This window comes from Arachis hypogaea, chromosome 14, assembly GCF_003086295.3.
Source record: "Arachis hypogaea cultivar Tifrunner chromosome 14, arahy.Tifrunner.gnm2.J5K5, whole genome shotgun sequence".
NCBI classification, from domain to species: Eukaryota; Viridiplantae; Streptophyta; class Magnoliopsida; order Fabales; family Fabaceae; genus Arachis; species Arachis hypogaea.
Genome location: NC_092049.1, coordinates 75,370,373 through 75,393,728, shown reverse-complemented (window position 1 = coordinate 75,393,728; position 23,356 = coordinate 75,370,373). Strand labels below are relative to the sequence as shown.

At 35.1% G+C, this 23,356-nt stretch overlaps 1 protein-coding gene and 1 pseudogene across 1 annotated transcript; one reads left to right on the top strand and one right to left on the bottom strand.

Moving 5' to 3' along the window:
- Positions 1–11,508: 11,508 nt before the first annotated feature.
- On the bottom strand, positions 11,509–12,471 carry LOC112742681 (purple acid phosphatase-like; annotated as a pseudogene).
- A 3,660-nt stretch (positions 12,472–16,131) lies between these two features.
- On the top strand, positions 16,132–22,933 carry LOC112742109 (B3 domain-containing transcription factor ABI3). The gene is made up of 6 exons (XM_025791356.3): positions 16,132–19,193; positions 19,660–19,752; positions 20,394–20,476; positions 20,592–20,638; positions 22,073–22,149; positions 22,319–22,933. The coding sequence occupies exons 1-6, from the start codon at positions 17,364–17,366 to the stop codon at positions 22,481–22,483; spliced, it is 2,295 nt and encodes a 764-aa protein (XP_025647141.1). The 5' UTR covers positions 16,132–17,363; the 3' UTR covers positions 22,484–22,933.
- Positions 22,934–23,356: the final 423 nt, after the last annotated feature.

Below are 23,356 nucleotides of genomic sequence, written 5' to 3'. Positions count from 1 at the left end.
TTGTTGGTTTTTGCTAGTTGTAGAACTTTGTTTTCTTTATTTCTTGTTAGCCCTTTGTTTTTATTTTCTCTTTCACTATGAATTCTCATCACTTTGGCTATGAGTTTGGTTCAAACTATGTTGTAGAAAATGGAAGCATCAATGAGGATGTGCATCAAGGATTTGGAATTCGAAGGTGGGAGAAGCCCCAAGCTTATGAACAACCTTCTTGGCAACAACCTCCTTCTGAACCAAGCTTGACAAGAGTGCTTAGGGACATGACTATTATCCTCACGGAGATACACAAGAACCAAAGGGCATTCTATGCCACCCGAGCCGTCCAAGCGTCACCCCAACGTAACTACTTTCCAGATTCTTATGGGTATAATTCTAATCCTAATGCATATCAATCTAATGGATGTGGTGACCCTTATTGTGATTGTCAACAACCACCACCACATGCCTATGAACCACCTCCTCAACATGACTTTGAACCACCTTACTCACAAGCCCCCTACCACCAAACACCTCATTATGACCCTAATCCTTATCCACCATACCAACCACCTTATGAACCATATGAACCATATGAAGAACCACCCCAATTCCACCACCAATACCTTTAAGAACCACGACCTCCATACTATTACCAAGATGAATCACCTCCCATGTATGATAACTTTCAACTGCATAATGAATTTCCCTTTTCACCACAACCCTTCATGGAAGAACACCCATATCCATCCATCCAAGAGCAATACGATCCTACTTATACTAGCCAAGTGGAACAAGAGCCAATGGATCATCTCAAGGAAGTAATGGATTGGCTTCAAGCAATAATCTATCAAAAGGAGCAAGAGGAAGCCCAAAAGAATTATGAAGCTATCAAGGCTAACCTTGCCAAAATTAAAGCTAACTTGGACTCATGAGACTCATGCAACAAGCAAAGCATCTCCGCGGATAAAGGTGAGAAATCAACTGAAGAAAGGAGCATGAAGGAGATTTTAGAATCTCAACATGAGGACAAGGAGATGGGGTATGTCTTGCAAAAAGTGGAGAGTGAAGAGATTGTTAGTGAAGAAGAAGTGGTTGAAGAACTAGGCAAAGTTGAGTGAGAGGTGAATTTTAAGCTTGAGAGCACTTCCACACCAAGTGATGTTGTTGATGAATTTATGGAAGTTGTTGAACCTTCTTCCAATGAACTTGAATTTGATGTTAAGGAGGGTGCACAACCTCCTAAGCATACAATGAATGATGAAGAATTGGAAGAAGGTGAGCAAATAACAAATTTTCCTCTTGGAGATGAGCCCACACCAACGCATGATCCTTTGGTATTTGAGGAACCTTCTCCTATTGATATTGAGGTAAATGTTGAGATAAGTTCCACATTACCTCCATGTTGTGACATGAAGAGTGGGAAAGAGTAAGAAGAAGTTGGTGAAGAGGTGGTTGAATGTGAAGAACTTTGTCAAGAGGAAGAGGTTGAAGTTAAAGAAGCTTGCCAAGAGGTGGAGGTAGTCAAGAAAGAGCACAAGGGAGTAGACCTCGCATTGTCCAAGTGTGGGGAGGTCCCCCTTCCCAAGTCACAATCCAACATAACATTCAAGTGGATAAAATTCTTTTCTCTAATCTTTACTTTCCCACTTAAATATGGTTTGATTGAGAATAATGGGCAACTTAGAACTCTTTGTGGAACTAAGAGTAAGAGGGAGATGGTTAGTGGTTGGAAACATCACTCTAAGTTCATAATGGTTGCATCCTCAAGGATGAATAGCAATGGTTGGTGTAAAACCAAATTGCATGGGTCTAAGAGAATGTTTGGAGGTCTAATTGAGAATTCACAAGCCTTGTCACCCAAATTTAACTATGGTAGTCAACGAGAAGATGGGTGCAAGAACAAGGTTTGGGACCCCGGAATCCATTTCAACATTCAACACTCTTGGGGCCTAGTCATCTACCTAAGTTTACTTGAAGGCCTTGTGCACCTAGTTTGGGATCCCGGTAGACATTGGAGATACAAACAATGGTGGGGATTCAAGGATGAAATCAAGCATAAACCACCCTAGCAAGGACCCCCACCAAATGTACAACTTAAGGACTTAAACTAAAAGTGCTAGGTGGGAGACACCCCACCATGGTAAATTCTTTTCATTTTTCCCTTTTGTACATATTGGTAATTAGTTTAATTTCATGTTTTGTTGAGTTTCTTGAGTATAATTGGTAGTTTAGTAGGTTAAATAAGATTTTAGGATGTTTTGGTAGCTGTTTGGAGGTTTGGAAGGCTTGGTTTAGTGCAAGAACTTAGAAAAATTTTGAAAAACAAAGCACCAACCCGCGCGTTCGCGCACCTGGCGCGTACGTGCGCCTCAAGCATTCTCAACCATCCACGTGGACGCGCTATGTACGCGTATGCGTGGATGCAAAAATTTCACCCCCAGCCAAAAACCCGAGAGTTAGGCCTGCACTGTGCGGACATTGGGCCTAAGGCACAAACCAACCCGCACATACGCGCACCTGGCACATACGCGCCGTTGACTCTAATTGCGCAATGCACGCGTATGCACGCTGTGCGCGTGCGCGCCGATAGCGCCACCTACCGCTCTGGTACAAAAACCAGAAAGTTATGCCAATTTTGTGCCTATTTCGTGCCCGCGACTGACGCGCAGGCACACTTCATGCGTCTGCGCCGATCGCCACCTTCATCAAGCACGCGCCCGCGCACTGTGCGCATCCTCGTCGCAAAGAAAAAGAAATTTTTTTCTCATCTTCCATTTCCTTTTGTCTATTGCATTCGCATACTTTTATTCTTCGCATTTTCATTTTGTTTTTATACCCTGTTTTTACTTTATTTTTCTTCGAGTTTCTTATTTTAATAATGGTGTTGAATTCTCTTATTCAATTCTTGAGAATTTCTTGGTTAATCTTGGTGTTTCTTGACTTGTTTGATATTGTTGGGTGATGAAACTTTTAAATCAATACTTAATCTTGTATGGCTCTTATATTCTTTGTGCATTGATATGAACTTGCATGCCTTTCATGACCCACTCTTTCTATTTGAACTTGATGCTTTTGAGTGCTCTTCATGTTTTGACTTTACTCTTGCATCAAGTGTTAGTTAATATGCCTTAGCTTATATTGTTTTCTCACTCACATATTGTAGCAACCATGTAGTAGAGAACCATACTCTTATTTGGCATTAGCCCCCGTCTATGTTCTATTTGCTTTGATATCTTTGTTGTAGGCTTAATTTTCTTTATTTTTCTTTCCTTTTAGCTTGGCCACCGAAAGAGAAAAATGAAAAGCTTCTAAATGGGGCAACAAACAAGTTCATCCGTACAACCTTTTGGAGGAGCTCATCAATTGTAGCAACCCGTCCACCTTGCTCTTCTTTGCATACACTAAGGATGGTGAAAATTTCTAAGTGTGGGGAGGTCGTCCGACCGACCTCCATGGGTAACAACTTCCTTTTTCAACACCAATTCTTAATTTTTTGTCTTTGTTAGTTAGTTGTTGCATTGCACGATAGGTTGCATGTTAGTTATAATTTGTACATAGTTTACTAATTCTTTCTTATTAGGACTACTTAGTTAGGGTGATGATTTCTTTTCCAAGAAAAATTGTTTTTAGGGCACCCTACCAATTTGAAAAAAAAAATTTTGTGTTGAACTTGCTTGAAGAATTTATTTTGGAACATGATTTTTGAGCTAAGAACATAACCATGTGAGTTTTGAGCCTTACAATGTGGATACATCATATAACCACTTATTTTCATTCTTGTGTGCATTGTTCTCTTTCTATGATTGTAATCTTTGATTTGTTTGATTTTTTATGTCCATTATTCCATGTATATATGCATTTATATGATTGAGGCCATCATTTCATATAACTCACTTACCCAAATAGCCTACCTTCATCAACCATTGTTAGCCAACTTTGAGCCTATTTAATCCCTTTTGTTCTTAATGTTAGCACATCACTACCCCTAAGTGAAAAACAATAAATATCCTTAATTTGGATCTTTGATTAGCTTAGGCTAGTGAGAGTGTTTATCATTTGGGTATGAGAAACTTGGACATTGGTTGAGGTAAAAGTGTAATTTTTATTTTTGTTGAAAATATTGGGAATTGGGTACATATTCATGTACTATATGTAAAACCATATGTATTGATACATTTGTATATGCTTTAGAAAAAAAATGATGATAAAGAAAAAGAAAAAGAACATATATATATATAAAAGAGAGAGAGAAAGAAATAAAAAGGGGACAAAAATACCCCAAAGTAAAGTTCAATGAAAATCAATGCATATGGAATGTGAATTAAAGAGAATGCATGAGTATGTGAAAAAGTGGAAATCATGGGTAGCTAGGTTGTGTATTAGAATTGCATAGGTTGTTATATGTGTTTGGTGAGAGCTTAGGTTAATCAAAGATACAAATTTCAAGCTCACTTGACCATATGCATCCTTACCTTTACCCTAGCCCCATTACAACCTATGAATAAGTCCTCATGATGAATGTATGCATGCATTGAATAATTGTTGATTGTTAGATGAAAAACAAATCATGGAAAGCATGATTAGAAGAGAATTGAGTGATCAACCCTATACACTAGAGCGACTAGAGCGGATACACTTCTGGTGAGGGTTCGATGCTCAATTCCTTGTTCCCGGCTTTCATGAGCTTTCTTCTTGCAAGTCTATTTGAACTTCATTTTGATATTTGAATTGGTAGAGTTTGTGAGTCGTCATATGACCTTTGCCCTACTTGCTTATATATGTTCTTGGGGATTGACTTACTTTTAACCAAGTAAGTAGAATCATTTTGCATTTAGTTGCATTCATATAGATAGGTGCATATAGTTTATTTGCATTGAATAAATGTTCATACCCCTTTTCTTGTCCTTCTTTATTCTTAGCATGAGGACATGCTTGGTTTAAGTGTGGGGAGATTTGATAAACCCCAATTTTGTGGTTTATCTTGTGCTTAATTTGGGATATTTTATCACCTTTTGTCACATTTATTCAATGAAATAGTATGGTTTTGCAACTCTTGCTTGATTTGTGCTTAAATGTGAAAACATGCTTTTTAGGCCCTTAAATTGGTGATTTTAATTCACTTTAATTCCATTCGATGCCTTGATGTGTTTGTTGAGTGATTTCAGGTTCATAAGGCAAGTATTGGATGGAAGAAGTGAGGAGAAAAGTATGCAAAGTGGGAGAACTCATGAAGAGATGAAGGAACCGTAAAGCTGTCAAGCCTGACCTCTTCGCACTCAATCAACCATAACTTGAGTTACAGAGGTCCAAATGAGGTGGTTCTAGTTGCGTTGGAAAGCTGACATCCGGAGCTTCAAAATGATATAACGTTTGCCATAGTTTCCTGACATATAGGGGGGCGCACGTGCACTATACGCATGCGCGCCGATGGAGTACGTGGTTCACTAAAGTGAAATCGTGGCCAGCGATTTGCAACTCATTTTGGGCCCAGTCCAACTTATTTATAATGCTATTTTATGCAAAATTCAAGCTTGGGCAAGGGGGGAGCAATTGTTTGTAGTTTTGGCATCATGTAGGTTAGTTTCTAGAGAGAGAAGCTCCCTCTTCTCTCTAGAATTAGGGTTCTTAGGATATTTCCATCTTAGATCTAGGTCAATTTTCATGTTCTCATCTTGTTTCCTTCATAATTCCTTGTTTCTACTACTATATTCTTCTTAGTTCTCTTGTCAATTTTACTTTTATGTCTCTTTTATGTTTATGAATGCTCATGTTGGATTTGGACCTCTTTAATGCAATTTAATGTTTGATGTTCTTTTAATTGTTGAATTGAGTTGTGATCTACTTTCCTTACAATTGATAGTTGTTAGATTTTACTATTTCTTGCACATATACCATACTTTCCATTTGTACCCACCAAGTGTTTGACAAAATGCTTGGTTGGGCTTTAGAGTAGATTTTGAGCATTCTTGGCTTGGGAAGAGTAATTGGGCAATCTTGAGTCATTAATACCCAATTTAGATTGGTGATCTAGAGTTGTTAGTTAATATGATTTCCATTTACTCTAATCTCTTGCTAATTCCATTAGTGAGTTGATTAGGACATTTGGATTGAAGTTAACTAGTCTTGTTTGACTTTCTCTAACGGAAGATATCTTACACCTTCTTTCAACATTAGGGATGACGAAATAAGATAAATTCTTGTTAATTATTGTCATTAGTGACTAGGATGGAAGGCCTATGATCTCAATTTTTGCCATGAACGTCTCTCTTTATTAATTGCTTTCTTTAATTGCTCTCTTTACTTTTCATGCCATTTATTTTGTTGCCCCTTCTCTCAACCAAACCCCCTTTGTTCCTTCATAGCCAATAATTGAGTACTTCATTGCAATTCCTTGTGAGACGACCCGGAGTCTAAATACTTCGGTTAATTTTCATTGGGGTTTGTTATTTGTGTCAACCAAAATTTTTGATGTGAGAATTTTTTGTTTGTTTGGAACTATGCTTACAACGAAGTTCCTGTTTCTATAAGAGAAATTCTAGACCGACACGACGAATCTCAACATCACGTACGCGTGGGCGACGCATACGCGTGGGTGACGCGTACGCGTGGACGATGCGTACGCGTTGCATGGCGAATACAGTTCTCACGCGCGCGTCGCATCCCGTTTTTCATTCCTTTCTCTTTTCTTCTATCTTCTCTCCTTCTTTCTTCCTCCCTTCTTAATTTCTTCTTCTTCATCTCTTTAACTTTTCATCCTTCTTCACTTTCATTCTATTTTACTTAATTTATTTGAATACTTTCATTCATTGCATTTTAATTTTGTGCATATTTTTATTTTTTTTCTAAATTTATTATTTTTTCATTGGTGTTAAATTTTTTTATTTAACTGTTGCATCTTCTCTTGCATTATCTTGGTGCTTCATGACTTATTTTATTCTGATTGGGTAATATTATTTAAATCAATGCTAATCTTTTATGATACTTGTACTCCTCTTGCATTGATATAAACTTACACTGTCTTTCATTACCCACACTCTTCCCCTTTGTTGCAATTTTGTTACTATTGATATGCCATGTGCTTCTACTATTTTCTCACTTGTATGTTGTAGCTACCATGTAATTGAGACTCTCATCATTTGGCATTAACCCAACCATATTTTAAATTGTTTCCTATCTTTATTTTTGGGTTACTTTTCTTCTTTTTCCTCTTCTTTCAGGATGGCCACCGAGGAAGAAAAACAGAAAACGTTTACATGGGGTGACAGACAAGTCCATCTGCATAATCTTTGGAGAAAAAATATCAGTTGGAGCTACCCGTTCACTTGTACATCTCTGCATGCACCGAGGACGGTGTAATTTTTAAGTGTGGGAAAGTAACCATATAAGGAAAATTCCAGGAGAACTAGTTGGTTGTGGCCTTTTCTGTGGAGTTGTAGGTTTCGCTCTCTCTGGAACCCTTTGTTGCATATCTCAAACATGAATCTGTTTGTTGCTAAAAGGGATTTTGGAGATAAAGCTATTACCTCAGCATCTGGATTTGAACCAATTAGAAGGAAAAACATCTTTAATTACATAACTCTCAATAAGAAAAAAAGAAAAATGAAGCTAAAGAAGAAGAACGGAACCTGGGTTACCTGGAAGGTTTCTCTTTTTCTTTGATGGTGGCTGTGTAGAAGTGTCAGATGATATTGGTGGTGGAGTCATGAAGGTTCCAATTTTAGTTCCTGTACCTAAGGAAACACTATTATTACCTTTGTTTGAAGCTGAAGTCAAATTACACATGTTTTCTTCCACTACTACTACTTGTTACTGTTGCTAATTTTGTTGTTGTTGGAATATCAAACTCTTCAAGTGTTAAGGGTTGAGATCAATTAAGGGTTGAGAACTTCAGTGTTCATAGTATAGTAGATTAATCGATTATATGCATACAAGTAGAACCAAAATTCTAAACAAATAGTACTTGTATTTATTCTCTATGCAACCTTGGGACATTAGCAAGAATGCGAGTTACCAGAAAAATATAATAAGGAGATTGACGTTAGAGATTTCTACCAGTAAAGAGATTAATAGAAACAGTTGCGTTGTAGATATAGTCTCTAAACCGACAAAAATCCCTTCGTACAAACGTTTTGGGTGTCACAAGTAACAAACCCCTTTAGAAATTGTTAACCGAGTATTCAAACCTCGGGTCGTCTTCTCAAGGAACTGCGAGGAAGTATGTTCTTATTATTGGCTATAAAGGTTGTAATCGGGGTTTAGAAGATGAGAAGCAAGTAATTTAAATGACAAGTAAAATAAATGGCAATTAAAATAAATAAATACTGTAAGGCAGACTTTTGGCAAGGTAAGAAAAGTTGGAGGTCCAACATAGTTATCTCTCTCAACTATAATGAAAGTTGAATCTAAACTCCACTTGGTCAACCTTTACTAGGGCAAAGGAAAGTCAGGGGACTAATTAAATTGACCTTTGAATCCTATTTATTTCCTAAGAAAAGGTTGGGATTACTTAAGTTCAGCTCAATTAGCAAGATAACGATTATCAATTATGTTGAGTTTAATAACTGTTGAGTTACTTAATTCTTAACCAGGACCAAAAGGGGAAAAAGTAAAATTGCTGGAATAATAAAAATATTCTTAGATGGGAAGCAATGGTAACTTAAATCAAAGAGAACAATCATAAACTGAAAATACCTCAATTATTATTAATTCAAATAACAGTCTGTAACACGGGAGAAATTCATAAATTCACTGATTAACTCAAGTGCTGGAATAAATAAAAGTAAAAGAAAGCTAAAATAAAGAAACGTAAAACCTGGATTGAGAGTCACTCTTAAAACAAGAAGAAATCCTAAATCCTAAAACAAAGAGAGAGAAGATCTCCCTCTCAACTAAATCTAAATCATTGAAAAGTAAAATATGCGAGCTCCCTTTGAATGGATGCATTCCCAAACTTTATAACCTCTGGTCTATGCTGTCTGTACTTGGATCTGGGCTAAAAAGGGCTTCAAAATTCGCTGGGGGTGTATTCTGTAAATTCTGATACGTGGCCTCTGTCACGCGTCCGCGTGGGTCACGCGGTCGCGTCATTAGGAGCTTTTCCTTGCCATGCGATCGCGTCAGTCATGCGACCGCGTCATGTGCGTTCTGCTTAAGGCGCGCGGTCGCATTAGTCATGCGGCCGCGTCGCTGCTGATTCGTGCTTGGCACGCGATCGCGTCATCCATGCGATTGCATGGATATCAGTTTCCTTAAAGCTCCGTTTTGCTTTCTCCTTCCATTTTAGTATGTTTCCTTTTCCATCCTTTAAGTCATTCTGCCTTAGAAAATCTGAAACTACTCAACACACTGATCACGGCATCGAATGGAAATAAAGGTAATTAAAATAATATTTTTCACAATATGACATAATAAGGAGGGGAAAGTAAAACCATGCAATTAATGTGAATAAGCAGGTGAAGGATTGTATAAATCACTCAATTTAAGCACAAAAGAACTCATGAAATATGGGTTTATCAGAGATGGATCCATAGTTCCATACCAAGTATTTACAGATGAAAGCGCTTATATATAGGACTGGAGTGATCAACCTTGAAGCCCATCTCCTCGAACATTCTCAACTAAAGCAGGAGAAAATAAATAAAAATAAATAATACAGTAGTTCTAATTGGTAGATAAAATAAGTTACAGAAGACTAAGATATCAGCAAGTCATACAAAGTTGACCCCATTCATATTACACCTGCTCAAGAAAGCCATCATTGGGACAAACAAATTCATAGCTCTTCCTTAATGATTCAAGGAAATCTGCAGGGGGGTAAAAGATAACATCATATAAGATTGAGAAATGCCAATATTTCAATGGTTCCACTTTCAGAAAATAAGCCCAAATTAGAGAAGACATTCATATTTATATAGATACTGATGATGATATTCACAGTCGCAAAAATAGAAGCTTTCAAAATAACTTGTAATTAAAGTTGAGCATTCTAAAAAGGGAAGTATCACACCTTCGAGAGAGAGATTTTTCGTTCTCATCAAATATGCTGTAATCACTGCCGCACTACAACAAAAAAACCGGAGAAAAAACTAATAATAATAATCAAAATGCTTGATAATCAAAGAAGTCAAGTGCAGTAATAGAGTTGATACTTGATAGTTGATATTGAGGAAAATGGTATCTGAAATCCCGGTGAAAAGAAAGGGGAAAAGAAAAGGGAAAAGTTTGCTGAATATATAGTATTCTTCTTCTTCTTCTCTCTCTCTCTCTCTCTCTCTCTCTCTCTCTCTCTCTCTCTCTCTCTCTCTCTCTCTCTCTCTCTCTCTCTCTCTCTCTCTCGATGTATATGAATGAATAAAAGTGATTTGGTTTCACACTAAGCTTAAGGTAGTGGTGATTTTGGCAGTGAGGCAAAGAGACAAGTAGTAGTTTTGGTTTTTATTGAAATGAAGAGATTATATGAGAAGAGAAGTGGAAGAAGCTTAGGAGGAGAAGGAGGATTAGAAAGCTAAGATGAAATATTATGTGAATCAATTCTGCAATATTAGAACACTAAAATATCAGAAAAGAAAAAGAAGAGTGAAGCGATTAAATATCTGCCATGTTTGTTCCTATGCCAAGCCTTCTTCTAGTTTCCTTGGCAATAGCAAGCGATTAAATATCTGCCATGGTACACTAGGAGCATCTTTTGATTTCTCAAGTACTTCCTGTTATATAAAGATATTCAAGCAACAATTATGAATAAAAACTCATTCAACCAAGTTGTAAACTATAAATGTTAATATCCTTTTTTGTCAAACCTGTCTAGCAACCCCCAAAGATCAGAGCCTATGCTCGACAAACTTATCAATAGTTGCATGATCATTTCTCCTCACATCCTCATTGCAGTTGCAGAAGTTCAATATCTAAACCGGGAGAAAAGAACATTGATAAGTCCCCTGCACAAACATAATCCAGCTGGTGCCAATAGCAGAATATTTTTACCTACTCAGGAGCACTTTTGCTGGGTCTATGCCAATTTTCATCAGAATCAATGTAAGTTAGAGCAGTCCTCTTGTCTACAGAATTGAAAGGGAAAAAATAGACCTCCCTGATTCCAGCTCTTGCCTGCAAAATTTACATTAAGATTTAGAAATTCTTACCTTTAAATTCAACATATATTTTTTCCCTTTTAATTTCTTATATTGAAAAATCAATTTAGGAATATATTTACCTCCTTTGGATCAGCAAGCATACCAACAATTGCGGCATCTATAGCATCTTGATTCTCAGTGCTATATAGAAGACCAAGTTAACATGGACACTAGTTTTCAATTGCTGAGACACTGTGATTTTCAATAAAAATCTAAACCCCAAAAAATTCAACCAAAATGAAACTAGTTAATGCATTCAGAAACCTTGATTTCACAAACAAGTTTATAAGAACACAAAATAAAGAAAGCTCATTGAAGTGCACTGTTTGAGGCTTTGTTACACATTTAGTTGCATTGTTATCTTTCTATTTTGAAGGCAGGCCTAATGAGTAATGCAAAAATTTCAAAAGAGGAAGTGTTTATTAGCACTTACGGATCGTTCATAAGCATGAACATGCCCTGCAAACATAACATCAACCTTGTACTTCATAAATCAGGGTTCATACATTACTCTCATTGATTCACCTTCTATATAGTGATAGTTGTAGCTATTATACCAAGGCGAATGCATAAGCACAATCAACCATGGAGTCTCTATCCTGTTAACTTTTGGTAGCTGCTGTTCAAGCCATTTGTATTATGGTGTATATTTCCCTGGAAACAAAAATTGAAGCTTATACATTTAATTCAAGATGTTTACAAACAAATCATAACAACAGGTCAAAAAATATGTATTTGTGAATACCATATGCTGAATATGAGGCCAAGACAATGATGTGTGCCGAGGCTCTCTTGACAGAATACCAGAAGGGTGCGGTACTCTGTGACGCTATATAAGGAACATGATAGTGATGGCAATATGGCTTGAAAGGTACACTTTTACCCTGCAAAATATCATTCACTAGTGTCAAAAACCGACGACGATGATGAATCACACTAAGTTTCTAAACTTCTCAAAACCAAATTAAAACAATTATTACGAGAGAAGCCTTACGATTTCTGGAAAAAAAATCAATTTCATGGTTCCCTACAACCCAAATCCATGGTTGATAAGCAGTACTCCTTTCTACAAACCTTCCCCAAGTGTCCCATCTAACGTTATCGTGATTAGGGTAATTATCCGCATAAGAAAGGTCTCCAACAAACAACACAGTTTGTCCTTTACTTGGGCTCTTTTCATAGTGAGTGAGTGTTTTATTTGAATCATAACTCTAACCATGATCTCTTGTAGATCATTGCCAAATTAATTAATTACAAACATATTGGCATTGATTTCGCACAGTTGAGGAATATAATTAGAGTTAGCAATGAAATTGAAAGAAAGAAAACAGCGATGAAAGATAAAGGAGATTAGGGTTACCTGCATAGCTAAGGCAAGATCGAAGAGAGAAACGCAGCAACACACGAAAAAGAGCAAGCACTAGTGGCGAGATCGAAGAGAGAAATGCACATTAGGGTTCGAAGGGAGCGATGCGAGAAAGGCCGACGGAAGGGGTGCGATGAAGAAGAACCAGGAATGCGAGTAAGGCCGATGAAAGTTGAGTGCAATGGAGGTTCGGTGCGACCGTGGTGCAAGGCTGATAACGCCGCCGATGGAGCATTTAGAGGGGATGAATGTGGAGGCACAGAGGTGTGGTGTGAAATGAAGAGGAGAACGTGATCTCCAAATTTTTATTTTAATATTTCTGATGGAATATTTTAAATTACAGACAGATTTTCTATCTGTAATAATTTAATAAAATGCAGTGTATTTTTTTATTTAATTACAGAAGGATTTTCCATCGGTAACTATATCCTACGAAAAAAAATTAATTTTTTTGACAGAATTATTGACGGATTCTTTTTTCCATCTGTAATTTATGCTAATTCATTTTTCTATGTTTCCAACAAAAGATCCCTCGCAAAATCTGTCTGTATTTTTGTGGGATAAAATCTATCGAAAATATCCGTCTGTAATAACTAGTTTTCTAGTAGTGATATAGTTCATATGGACAGTACATTCATGATTCACCGGAATCGATATTTGCTTGCTTAGTTGCTTCCTTGCTCAGTTAGTTAGTTGCTTCATTCAGTCTATTGCTCATTTGCTTTATTGTTTGATAATTGATAATTTTGATATAGTTGGTTTAGTAATTGTGAATTTGTGATTGAATTTGTTTTGATGATGTAATTGATAATTTAGTTTCATTAATTTGTTTGTTAATTATTTTTGTGTATTAAATTATTTTGAATTAAGAATTTTGGGATATTATTAGTTGTTGGCTTGCTACTGTTGCTTGATGGAAATTAATTTTGTTAATTGATCAATTTTGTATTTATAATTTTTAAACTGAACTTTTCAATTTATGTAGAAAATGTGAAGCACTTATGAAGTCAAAACAACATATAAGTGCTGCTATTGAAAAATAATCTGAGCAAGTTAAAAAGAATAATTATCAAATTTACTTCACAGCCATAATTGATTTTATTAGGTTTCTTTTACGATAAGGATTGGCCTTTCGTGGTAATTATGAGATAGATGATTCTGTTAATCAAAAAAATTTTTTGAAACTTCTAAACTTTCTTGCTGAATATAATGAAGAGATTGATCATGCTTTAAAAAATGCTCGTGAAAATTTTAAACTAAGAGCACCATCAATTCAAAAAGACATTGTAAAAGCTGCTGCAAGTGAAATGACAAAAGTTATTGTCAATGATCTTGGGGATGAATTGTTTGCTGTTTTGGTTGATGAAGTCTGCCACATTTTTATTAAGAAGCAAATGTGAGTTGTTTAAGGTATGTGAATAGAGAAGGGCAAGTTAGGGAGCATTGTTTTGGTCTTGTTCATGTTTCTAATACTAATACTTTATCTCTAAAATTAGTATTGGAGTCGTTATTAGAAACATATAATTTAAGTTTATCAAGAATACGTGCTCAAGGATATGATGGTGCAAGTAATATGCAAGGAGAAATTAATGGTTTAAAAATTTTGATATTGAAAGAAAATTCTTATGCTTTTTATGTACATTGCTTTACCCACAAACTTCAGTTAGATCTTTTAACGGTTGCAAAAAAACAAGTTAAAATTGCTTTACTTTTTAATTTGTTAATCAATTTGTGCAATGTTGTTGGAGTTTCGTGTAAACGAAGAGATATGCTTCGTGATAGTCAGATGACTAAGACAATTGAAGCATTACAAAGTGAAAAAATTTCTAGTGGATGTGGTTTGAATCAAGAAATAGTTTTGAAAAGAGTTGGAGACACTAGATTAGGTTCACACTATAAAACTATACATAGATTAATTTTTTGTTTCCTTCCGTGGTTAATGTTCTTAAATATGTTAAGTAAGATGGAAATAATTTAGAACAAAGAGTTGAAGCATATCATTTATTGAATGTCATTCAATCCTTTGAATTCATTTTCAACTTGCACTTGATGAAAAATATCTTGAGAGTTACTAATGAATTATCTCAAGTGTTACAAAGGAATGATCAAGACATTGTAAATGCTATGACATTGAAAGTGTCTAAGCAATGGTTGCAAACTATAAGAGATGATGGTTGGTCTCTTTTACTTGACGAAGTCTCATTGTTTTGTGGCAAACATAATATTATAGTTCCAAAAATAGATGATATATTTATGTCACTAAGAAAGATCAAGACGCAAAACTCAAATGATCTCAAATTTGCATCATTTTTAAGTTGAGATATTCTATCAAGTAGTTAGCAGAAAATTTCAGGAACTCAACAATCGTTTTACATAAGTGAATACTCAATTGCTTCTTTGTATAGTTTGCCTGAATCCTAGCACTCATTTCTTGCGTTTGATAAGGAGAAGTTGATCCAGTTAGCTCAATTCTATCCATTAGAATTTTCTTCTATTCAACTTTTAGCACTTGATAGTCAACTTGAAAACTTCATATTTTCTTCTACTCAACTTTTAGCACTTGATAGTCAACTTGAAAACTTCATATTAGATGTCTGTTCTGATAATCAATTCTCAAACTTAAATGGGATTGATCGATGCTCTTTCTCAAAAATTGGTTGAGACTTGAAAAAATATTGTTTATCCATTAGTGTTTTTTCTGTTGAAGTTAGTTTTAGTTTTGTCTGTAATAATTACATCAGTTGAAAAAAAATTTTCTGTTATGAACATCATAAAGAGTTGGCTTCGCAACCGTATTGAAGATAAATTTTTAAATAATTATTTAATGACATATATAAAAAAAAATATTTAATTGTATTGACCATAAAAAAATTATTCAATCTTTTCAAAATATAAAATCCCAAAAAATAAAATTTTAAATTATTTATTATTTTATTATTTTAATTTATTAGTTAAATAATTCAAAGAATAATTATATTTTATAATATTATAATATAATGATAAAAATTACGGTTATATTATATATATTTTGTCCTTACGAATAAAATTTTTTAAATGTATTATTGACTATATCTTCTCTCTTGTTTAAATGTGGACGTCAAAATATTTTACTATCCTAATAAATAGATTAAATATTTCAATTTTAAATATTTGACTTTATATTCAGATTCAAATCTAATTTTAGATAATAATTTAGAACAATAGTATAAATATATAGATTATTATTATTATTATTATTATTATTATTTCATACTTCAGACAGCAAAAATATGTTGATGCCCAAGATAACAAATATGAACATATTTTTCTTAAAGATTGAGTAAAACTTATCTGGTACTTATCCTAACAATAAAATTAAAATGAAATTTTTCTTGAATTGCAATTTTAAAAATAATAAAAAATGAAACAAAATTCCCATGAGTGATGGTGTGCGATCTCTATTCTCTAGTAAGAGTTTCCTTTCTAATAAAGACTGTGGCACCGTTTGGACTCACCATTCAGGTATAGGAACGTATGTATGGCTGCAGGCACAAATTCCGGAGGTAGAGCGCCTCAACAAAACAAGCGGCAACTCTAAAAACCAAAACTGCTTTTCTCTCTCTCTCTAAAAACCCACCAAACCAACCCCTTTCTCTGTCTCTCTCTTCACTTCAGTTGTTTTTTGCTTAGTGAGAAAACGGAAAACCATCATTTGAACTTATCTAAGAAAGAGAAAAGTCGATAAATTTAATTCAATTTAATTTAATTTAATTTAAATTAAAAAAAAAGGGTTTAGACAATATTAAAAGTGAAACTTCCCAGAACAAACCAGAATACACCCATCGGTGGTGGAATCATCATAAGGGTTATTAAAGGTTTCAAGAGTCAATTTAAAGCATGTGCCTTGTCTCAGAAAAAAATGGTCATGTTCTTATTAACCCTTTTTTGATTGGCTTCCTGGGTTTGTTGAAGAATCTCTCCATCTCTCTCTCACTCTTTTGTAACATTCATCACTCACATACATCTCTTTTTTTGTTGAATTTAATGTGTTTTCTTTCATCTTGTAATAAGTTGTATCCACCATAACTAGATATAGAAGTTCTTTTTCAAGTTTTTTGTGTTTTCTGCTATACTATTCCTTCATTTTCTCTGCGATTTGAGTTTGAGTTGCATGTGTATGTGTTCTTCTGCTGTTGTAGAAGAATTTTACTTAGTTGTTAAAGAGTTCTGATAGCGAAACACACAATTGAGAATAAATATTAATTAAGAAGATATTTTTACAAAGAAAGTCGCTTTCTTTGAAGGTAACAGAAAGGGTTCGTTTTTGTGATGGTCTTCAATTACTATATTATTTCTTTTTATGTTATATATAGCCAACTTGATATCCCACCTTGTGGATTGTGTTGATGTATAGAAATAGAAGAACCAGATGCTTTATGTTGCTTCTCTTCATAGGATTTTGAAAGCAAAAGCGGGCCCTTATCTTCTTTGCTTCCTTAACTAGAAACAACACTATACTACACCAGATCTCTTCCCATATCTTGCACTTATCCGTACACAGAGGCAAAGAAAAAAAAGAGAGAAAGAATTAAATAAATAAAAATATCAATCTCTCTCCCCCTTCATACCATACCATACCCCTTTTTTATCCATTTTTTTCTTTGTCTCTCTCTCTATATATATTATATTTCCCTTTCCCTAAACATACACCACACAATAAGCAAGCCATCATAACTCAAAGATCTTCAAGTTTAACCTTTTTTGTGTAGTTAAAATTTCTTCTTAGTCCTTTTCTTTTTCCCCCCTTTTTTTCTCCTTCACAAAGATCTAGTTTTGTGGGAGTTCAAGGTTTGGATCTGCATGCAAGGGTGGCAAAAACGGAAACAGTAGACCCTATTCTTGGTTTTGGAGCCATGGATCATCATCACCACAACAATCATAATCATCATGATGCAGAGATTTATGCAGATGCTGATGATGCAGATAAAGATTTGTGGCTCAACACAACAACAGAACAAGAAGATTTACTTGTTGGGGATGTGAAAACAGATGCATCTATGTTCTACGACGAGTTCCCTCCTCTCCCAGATTTCCCATGCATGTCTTCATCATCGTCTTCGTCTTCAACTCCAACACTTCCATTGAAGAATCTAGCATGCTCAACCACCTCGACCACAACGGCTACCGCAGCAACCTCTTCGTCTTCGTCGTCTGCTTCTTCTTGGGCAGTTCTGAAGCCAGAAGCGGAGGATAATAACAACGGAGAATGGAACTGCAGTAATAAACAGCAACTTTACATGCAACATCATGATCCACTGGACGCAACGGGAGCGTTGTCCTCAACAGCTTCCATGGAGATTTCACAGCCAAAGTTTCCCGATCAAGGTGGGTTTGACGGTGTTGTTGGTGACGTTGATTGCATGGATGATGTGATGGACACTTTTGGGTACATGGAGCTTCTAGAAGCCAACGAGTTCTTTGACCCTTCGTCTATCTTCCAAGGCGAAGAGAATCCCTTAGCGGAATTCACACAAGAGGATCAGGTTTTGCCACAGCAAGAAGAACAACAGCAGCAAGAAAAACCTGCAGTAGTTCATAATCAAAATGATCTTATTGTTCTTAGACCACAGCAAGAAGCAGTAGTGGAAGGTGTTAGTAACAATAATTATCAACAGCTTCTTGGGTTGTGGGAAGCCAGTAACAATAACGATGCAGAGATCCAAGGAGATGGTGGTGGTGGTGGTGCAATTGCGGATGATGAAATGAGCATGGTGTTCCTGGAATGGCTGAAGTCGAACAAGGATAGCGTATCCGCGAGCGATTTGAGGAGCGTGAAGCTTAAGAAGTCGACAATAGAGAGTGCTGCTATGCGATTGGGCGGTGGAAAAGAAGCTATGAAGCAATTGTTGAAGCTGATTCTTGAATGGGTTCAAACCAGCCACCTTCAGAGTAGAAGGCGCAAGGAAAATAATAACGATAACACAGTGGCAAACCCTTTCACGGAACAGTTTCAAAATCCGATTCATCAGAACAACCCAAATGCTTCGAGTTCTTTTGCCATTGAACCAAACACATGTTTCACCCAGCACCAACCATGGATGGATCAAGTGCCTCTAATGGCAGCCGCTCCTCCGTCTCAGTCTCAGCCTCAGCCGCAATTTCAACAACCCACGATTGGGTATGTTGGCGACCCTTACACAAACGGTGCCTCTGCAAACACCATCAATGGCAGCAATAATTTTCAGGCTGGTAATGAATACCATATGCTGGAATCGGCGAACTCATGGCCTCCTTCTCAATACACTGTTACTCCTTACTATACCCAGCCATTTGGGGACCATAGTTTTCAACCTCCGGCCGCTGGTGGCTTCGGTAACCAGTACCCTTATCAGTTTTTCCATGGACCTGGTGATGGATTGATAAGATTAGGACCCTCAGCTACAAAAGAAGCGAGGAAGAAGCGGATGGCGAGGCAGAGAAGGCTTTCCTCTCATTCTAGGCATCATATTAATCTACAGAGTCAGGGTTCTGATCCAAATACAAGATTGGGTGTTGGTGGTGAAAATTGCACTGGTGTTGTATCTGCAGCTCCGGCTAATTGGGTGTATTGGCCAACTATGGCTGGTGCTGTTGCTTCCGTTGCGCCCGTGGCTCCCGCGGAACCGTCGGCTGTGGTGGATAAACCTGCCATGCAGACACAGAATTATCATCATCAGGGTAGGCTCTCATCTGATAGGAGACAGGTTGGTGGATCTTATTAGTCCTTACTAATATTTTGATTTGCATTGGTAAGTTAATCTTAGATGTTTTGTGTGGTTAATGTACGACCTATGAGTGTGTGTAAGAATGTCGTTTGATGCCTATGATATATATCATATTAATGTTGACTAGTTTTTTCAATTTGGTTAATGAGTGATTAATGATGATGTAGCTTGTTTTGGTTTTTGTATCATTTTCCGTATATTTTTTATAAGACCGGGGGGATTTAGTGTTTTGATTTACAAAATGTTTGGGAAAGAATAGAAATCGGCTAAAAGTTACTATATTTTGCTTTATTAATTATCACAGAAATAAATGAGTAATATTAAATATAATAAGTCTAAATTATAGATGTTATATGCATGAAATTGTAGATGTTAATTTTAATTTTGGATTATTTTCTCTCTAGCATTGCTGATTGATTATAGATGTTCCATGTTTCATTGGTAGGGTTGGAAGTCGGAGAAGAACTTACGGTTCCTTTTACAAAAGGTGTTGAAGCAAAGCGATGTTGGGAGTCTGGGAAGAATTGTTCTGCCAAAAGTAATCATTCATTCCTTTTTTTTTTACCCTGGAGTATTTAGTAACGAAAAAACTATTAGTAATAAATTTTGTTACTTTTGGTTTTATTAATGTACTCTACAAAAAATAAGTGTTAAATAAGGTAACTTTAGGCTGTTTGGACGACTTTTTTTTCCTCACCAGCATTATTGTTTTTATCCTTTTAGATTTCTTTTATTAAATCGTTGCTCTTTGATCATTATACTCCAATTCGCAAATAGTGCAAGGTATTTTGTTAAAAATAATTACAGATATTGAGAAATCCATAATTATACAAATATATAAATTGTTTAGACTAATTTAGCCTTTGATTTTGTTAGACGAAAATATTTGGTAACAAAAAAAATTTAGCCAAAATAAATAAGAACTTGCCTTATTTAGTATTCTTAAAAGAAAATGCTAAAACATTCTTAAACAAATAAAATGACTTGTATTATTGTGCAAAGTTTTGGATAAGTTAATTATATTATTGGATCGAAGAAACATAATGCTTATCTTAAAGAAAATCCCATACATTTGTAATAATTTCATGTGCAATCTGATTGTGTAAACAAATTTAAAAATCCCATATGTATGATGTAATAATTTGATTTCTCATTTGGTTGTGTAAAAAATGTAATCAGAAAGAGGCAGAAACACATCTACCAGAACTAGAGGCAAGGGATGGAATCACTATAACAATGGAAGATATTGGCATGCGCTATAGGTATTCCGAGACTTCATTGTCTAATTTTGACATTTCATTTGTCTTGTTTTTATCTTTATGATTCATTGAAACTAAATTTTCTCTTTTCTTGAATTGTTTCTCCTTGGAGCATCAGATACTGGCCAAACAATAAAAGCAGGATGTATTTGCTAGAGAACACAGGTTGGTTCCATTTCTATGATTTTGGCTTATACTTGCTAATATTCTTTTGGGTAAAGTACTAAATTGGTCCCTCGTTTGGGCGTAATCCTGTGTTGGTCTTTAAAGTTTAAAGTGTCATTTTTGAATCCAAAAAGGTTTCATTTAGCTTTAATGTAGTCCTGTTGTGAGGTCAAAGTTAAATAATTAACGGAATGTCTTACATGACAGTAGTATAAGAACAAGATCCATAATTTGGAGAACAAGTACAAGCTCCAGAGATACAAAATCAACTATGAATGCATCGATACATTTATTTATCATTTTTCTTACAATATAAATGAAATATTTTCTATTGAACTAAGGAGAATGATAAATAAATGTATTAATGCATCAGCGGTTAATTTTGTGCCTTTGGAGCTTGTACTAGTTCTCCAAATTATCGAACTTGTTTTTGTACGGTTGTCATATAGAATATTTTGTTAATTATTTAATTTTGACCTCACGGTGAGACTAAATTGAAGCTAAATGAAACTTTTTCGGATTCAAATAAGACACTTTAAACCTTAAGGACCAAAATAGGATTATACTCAAACGTAGGAGACCAGTAGGAGACCAATTTAGTACTTTATCCAATTCTTTTTTATTGGCTTTCAATTTTCATCCTTTTTGTTTGGTAATTAGAAATTTTATTTTTAACATTGCTGGGTGTTTGAATTTATAGAGAGAAAAAGAAAAGGTAAATATAGTGAAAAGAATAAAATTTACTTTTAATAAAAAATTCAAAAAACTGAATATTAAACAAGTATAAAGTAAATTTACAAAATGCATTTTCGTAAAGAAACTAGAGAAGCTAAGTTTTTATGATAAATTTCAACCATATTTTTTATTACTTACCTTCTCATTTACTCACACGCATCAAAATGCCAAACACACTATTTATTTCTCTCTTGGCTTCCAATAGAACCATTACTTGCTTTGAATATTCTTTCTATCTGCTTTTTGACGAATTTTTTTCGTAGGATCTTGGATGATCTTGGATGTTACGTAGCTTCGAATGTATATATATAGTATATATGAATGTTTATATGACAAGTTAATGAAATTTCTACCAATAAATAGTTAGCTCCCTAATTAAATTATTTCGTCATTATCATTGATGGCGGTGTTGCCCAAGCAAAGGCAGTCGTAATGATTTATATACATATTTTCTCCGAGTCAACTTTTAATTAGTCAATATTAGGATTTAGGCTTAAGGATTTATATTTTGAAGTCTAGAATTTAACATAACTGATATTGACGGAATAAGAAAGTCTCGTAGCATTCTCTTTTGCTACTTTTCTCTTCTTGGTTTTCCCTTAGTTTTCACATTGTCAGGATAGTTCCCACGATTTTCACACTAAAGTAAGTCCTCGTTACTAGCTATTAGGGTTTTAATGTATTCATTAAATTTTTCAGGTGATTTTGTTAAAGCCAATGGACTCCAAGAGGGAGATTTCATAGTGATATATTCAGATGTGAAGTGTGGAAAATTTGTAAGACCCTCCTCTTGGTCAATAATTTTTATAGATTGTTTCTAATCCAATTGCGTAGATTGATGTCTGAAATATATATCATTGTGCCAATAATTATTTTCTTGAAGAAAGCTGATATATAATTTAATTGGTGGGGAATATCAATGATAATAAATAGTTTTGCTAACAGATGATAAGAGGAGTTAAAGTAAGGCAACAAGAAGGGGCGAAAGCAGAGGGCAAGAAAACAGGAAAATCTCATAAAAACCAGCATGGGAACAATGCGGTGCCTACAGCTGGTGAACCTCATACGAATGCCACGTCATCATCCACTCATCAAGAAAATGAAAAATAGAGTATATAATAATAAAATAATAATATTATATTATAGTGTAGTAGAATAAAAGGGACTACTCTGAATACCATGCACATCATCAGTTCAGTTTTCCTTCATGGACGAACGAAGCTTGGATAGCCAAAGCAACGGTTGAGATTCTTTTGTGGTTGATTTTTGTGGATTTTTTACCCTAAGATGTCTCTGGCCCTGGTAGTTTTTTCCTGTCCTATTTCTCGAGTGCATAAATGGAAACCGCTGCACAGTGCCCACAGATTTGTTCTGGATTTTGGGCATATATGTATGTGCTATGTGGTGTCCATTTACTATGTGAAGTTGTATTTTGTTTTGGTGTGATGGTGATGTATATGTATCGAATTCGAGAAGATTGTATGACTTCCATTTATTTATAACTTTTATTGGGATAATTTACAATTTAAGTTGCATACAAAATGAATAGTGCTTTTTGTATATGATTGTGTCATTTAAACGGGGACATTAAATTTGTATAAGATTTAAATTTTTTTTGTATTTTTTAAATTAAATATTAATATTAACTTTTTGAAATAGCTTAGGTACCAAAGCAATTACCCCTCTTGGTTTTATGTGGAATAATACAGGTAGTGTTCTACTTTAGGCCGTGTTTGGTTGCTGTTTTTGTCTCTTTAAGACATGGATGGACACGACCACGCGATACAGGCTATAGAGACACTAAATATGTGTACCATTAAATAAGTGAGGCACATACGTTATTTATGAGATATTAATTTTTTACATTTTTATCTCACTTTTATAATTTTAAATTTATCCTCCCAAATCCATGTTCCTCCGGTTCCTCTCGTGCATCTTCCACCTCTTTCTCTCTCCGCAACTCATTTTATTTTCAATAGTTTA

What these genes read in the sequence shown, in the direction of transcription:
- LOC112742109 (XM_025791356.3), top strand. Translation starts at nt 17,364, where the DNA reads ATGGATCATCATCACCACAACAATCATAATCATCATGATGCAGAGATT. An exon ending in GAAGAATTGTTCTGCCAAAA is followed by an intron (nt 19,753 to 20,393) that starts GTAATCATTCAT and finishes AAATGTAATCAG; the next exon opens with AAAGAGGCAGAAACACATCT. An exon ending in ATGTGAAGTGTGGAAAATTT is followed by an intron (nt 22,150 to 22,318) that starts GTAAGACCCTCC and finishes TTTTGCTAACAG; the next exon opens with ATGATAAGAGGAGTTAAAGT.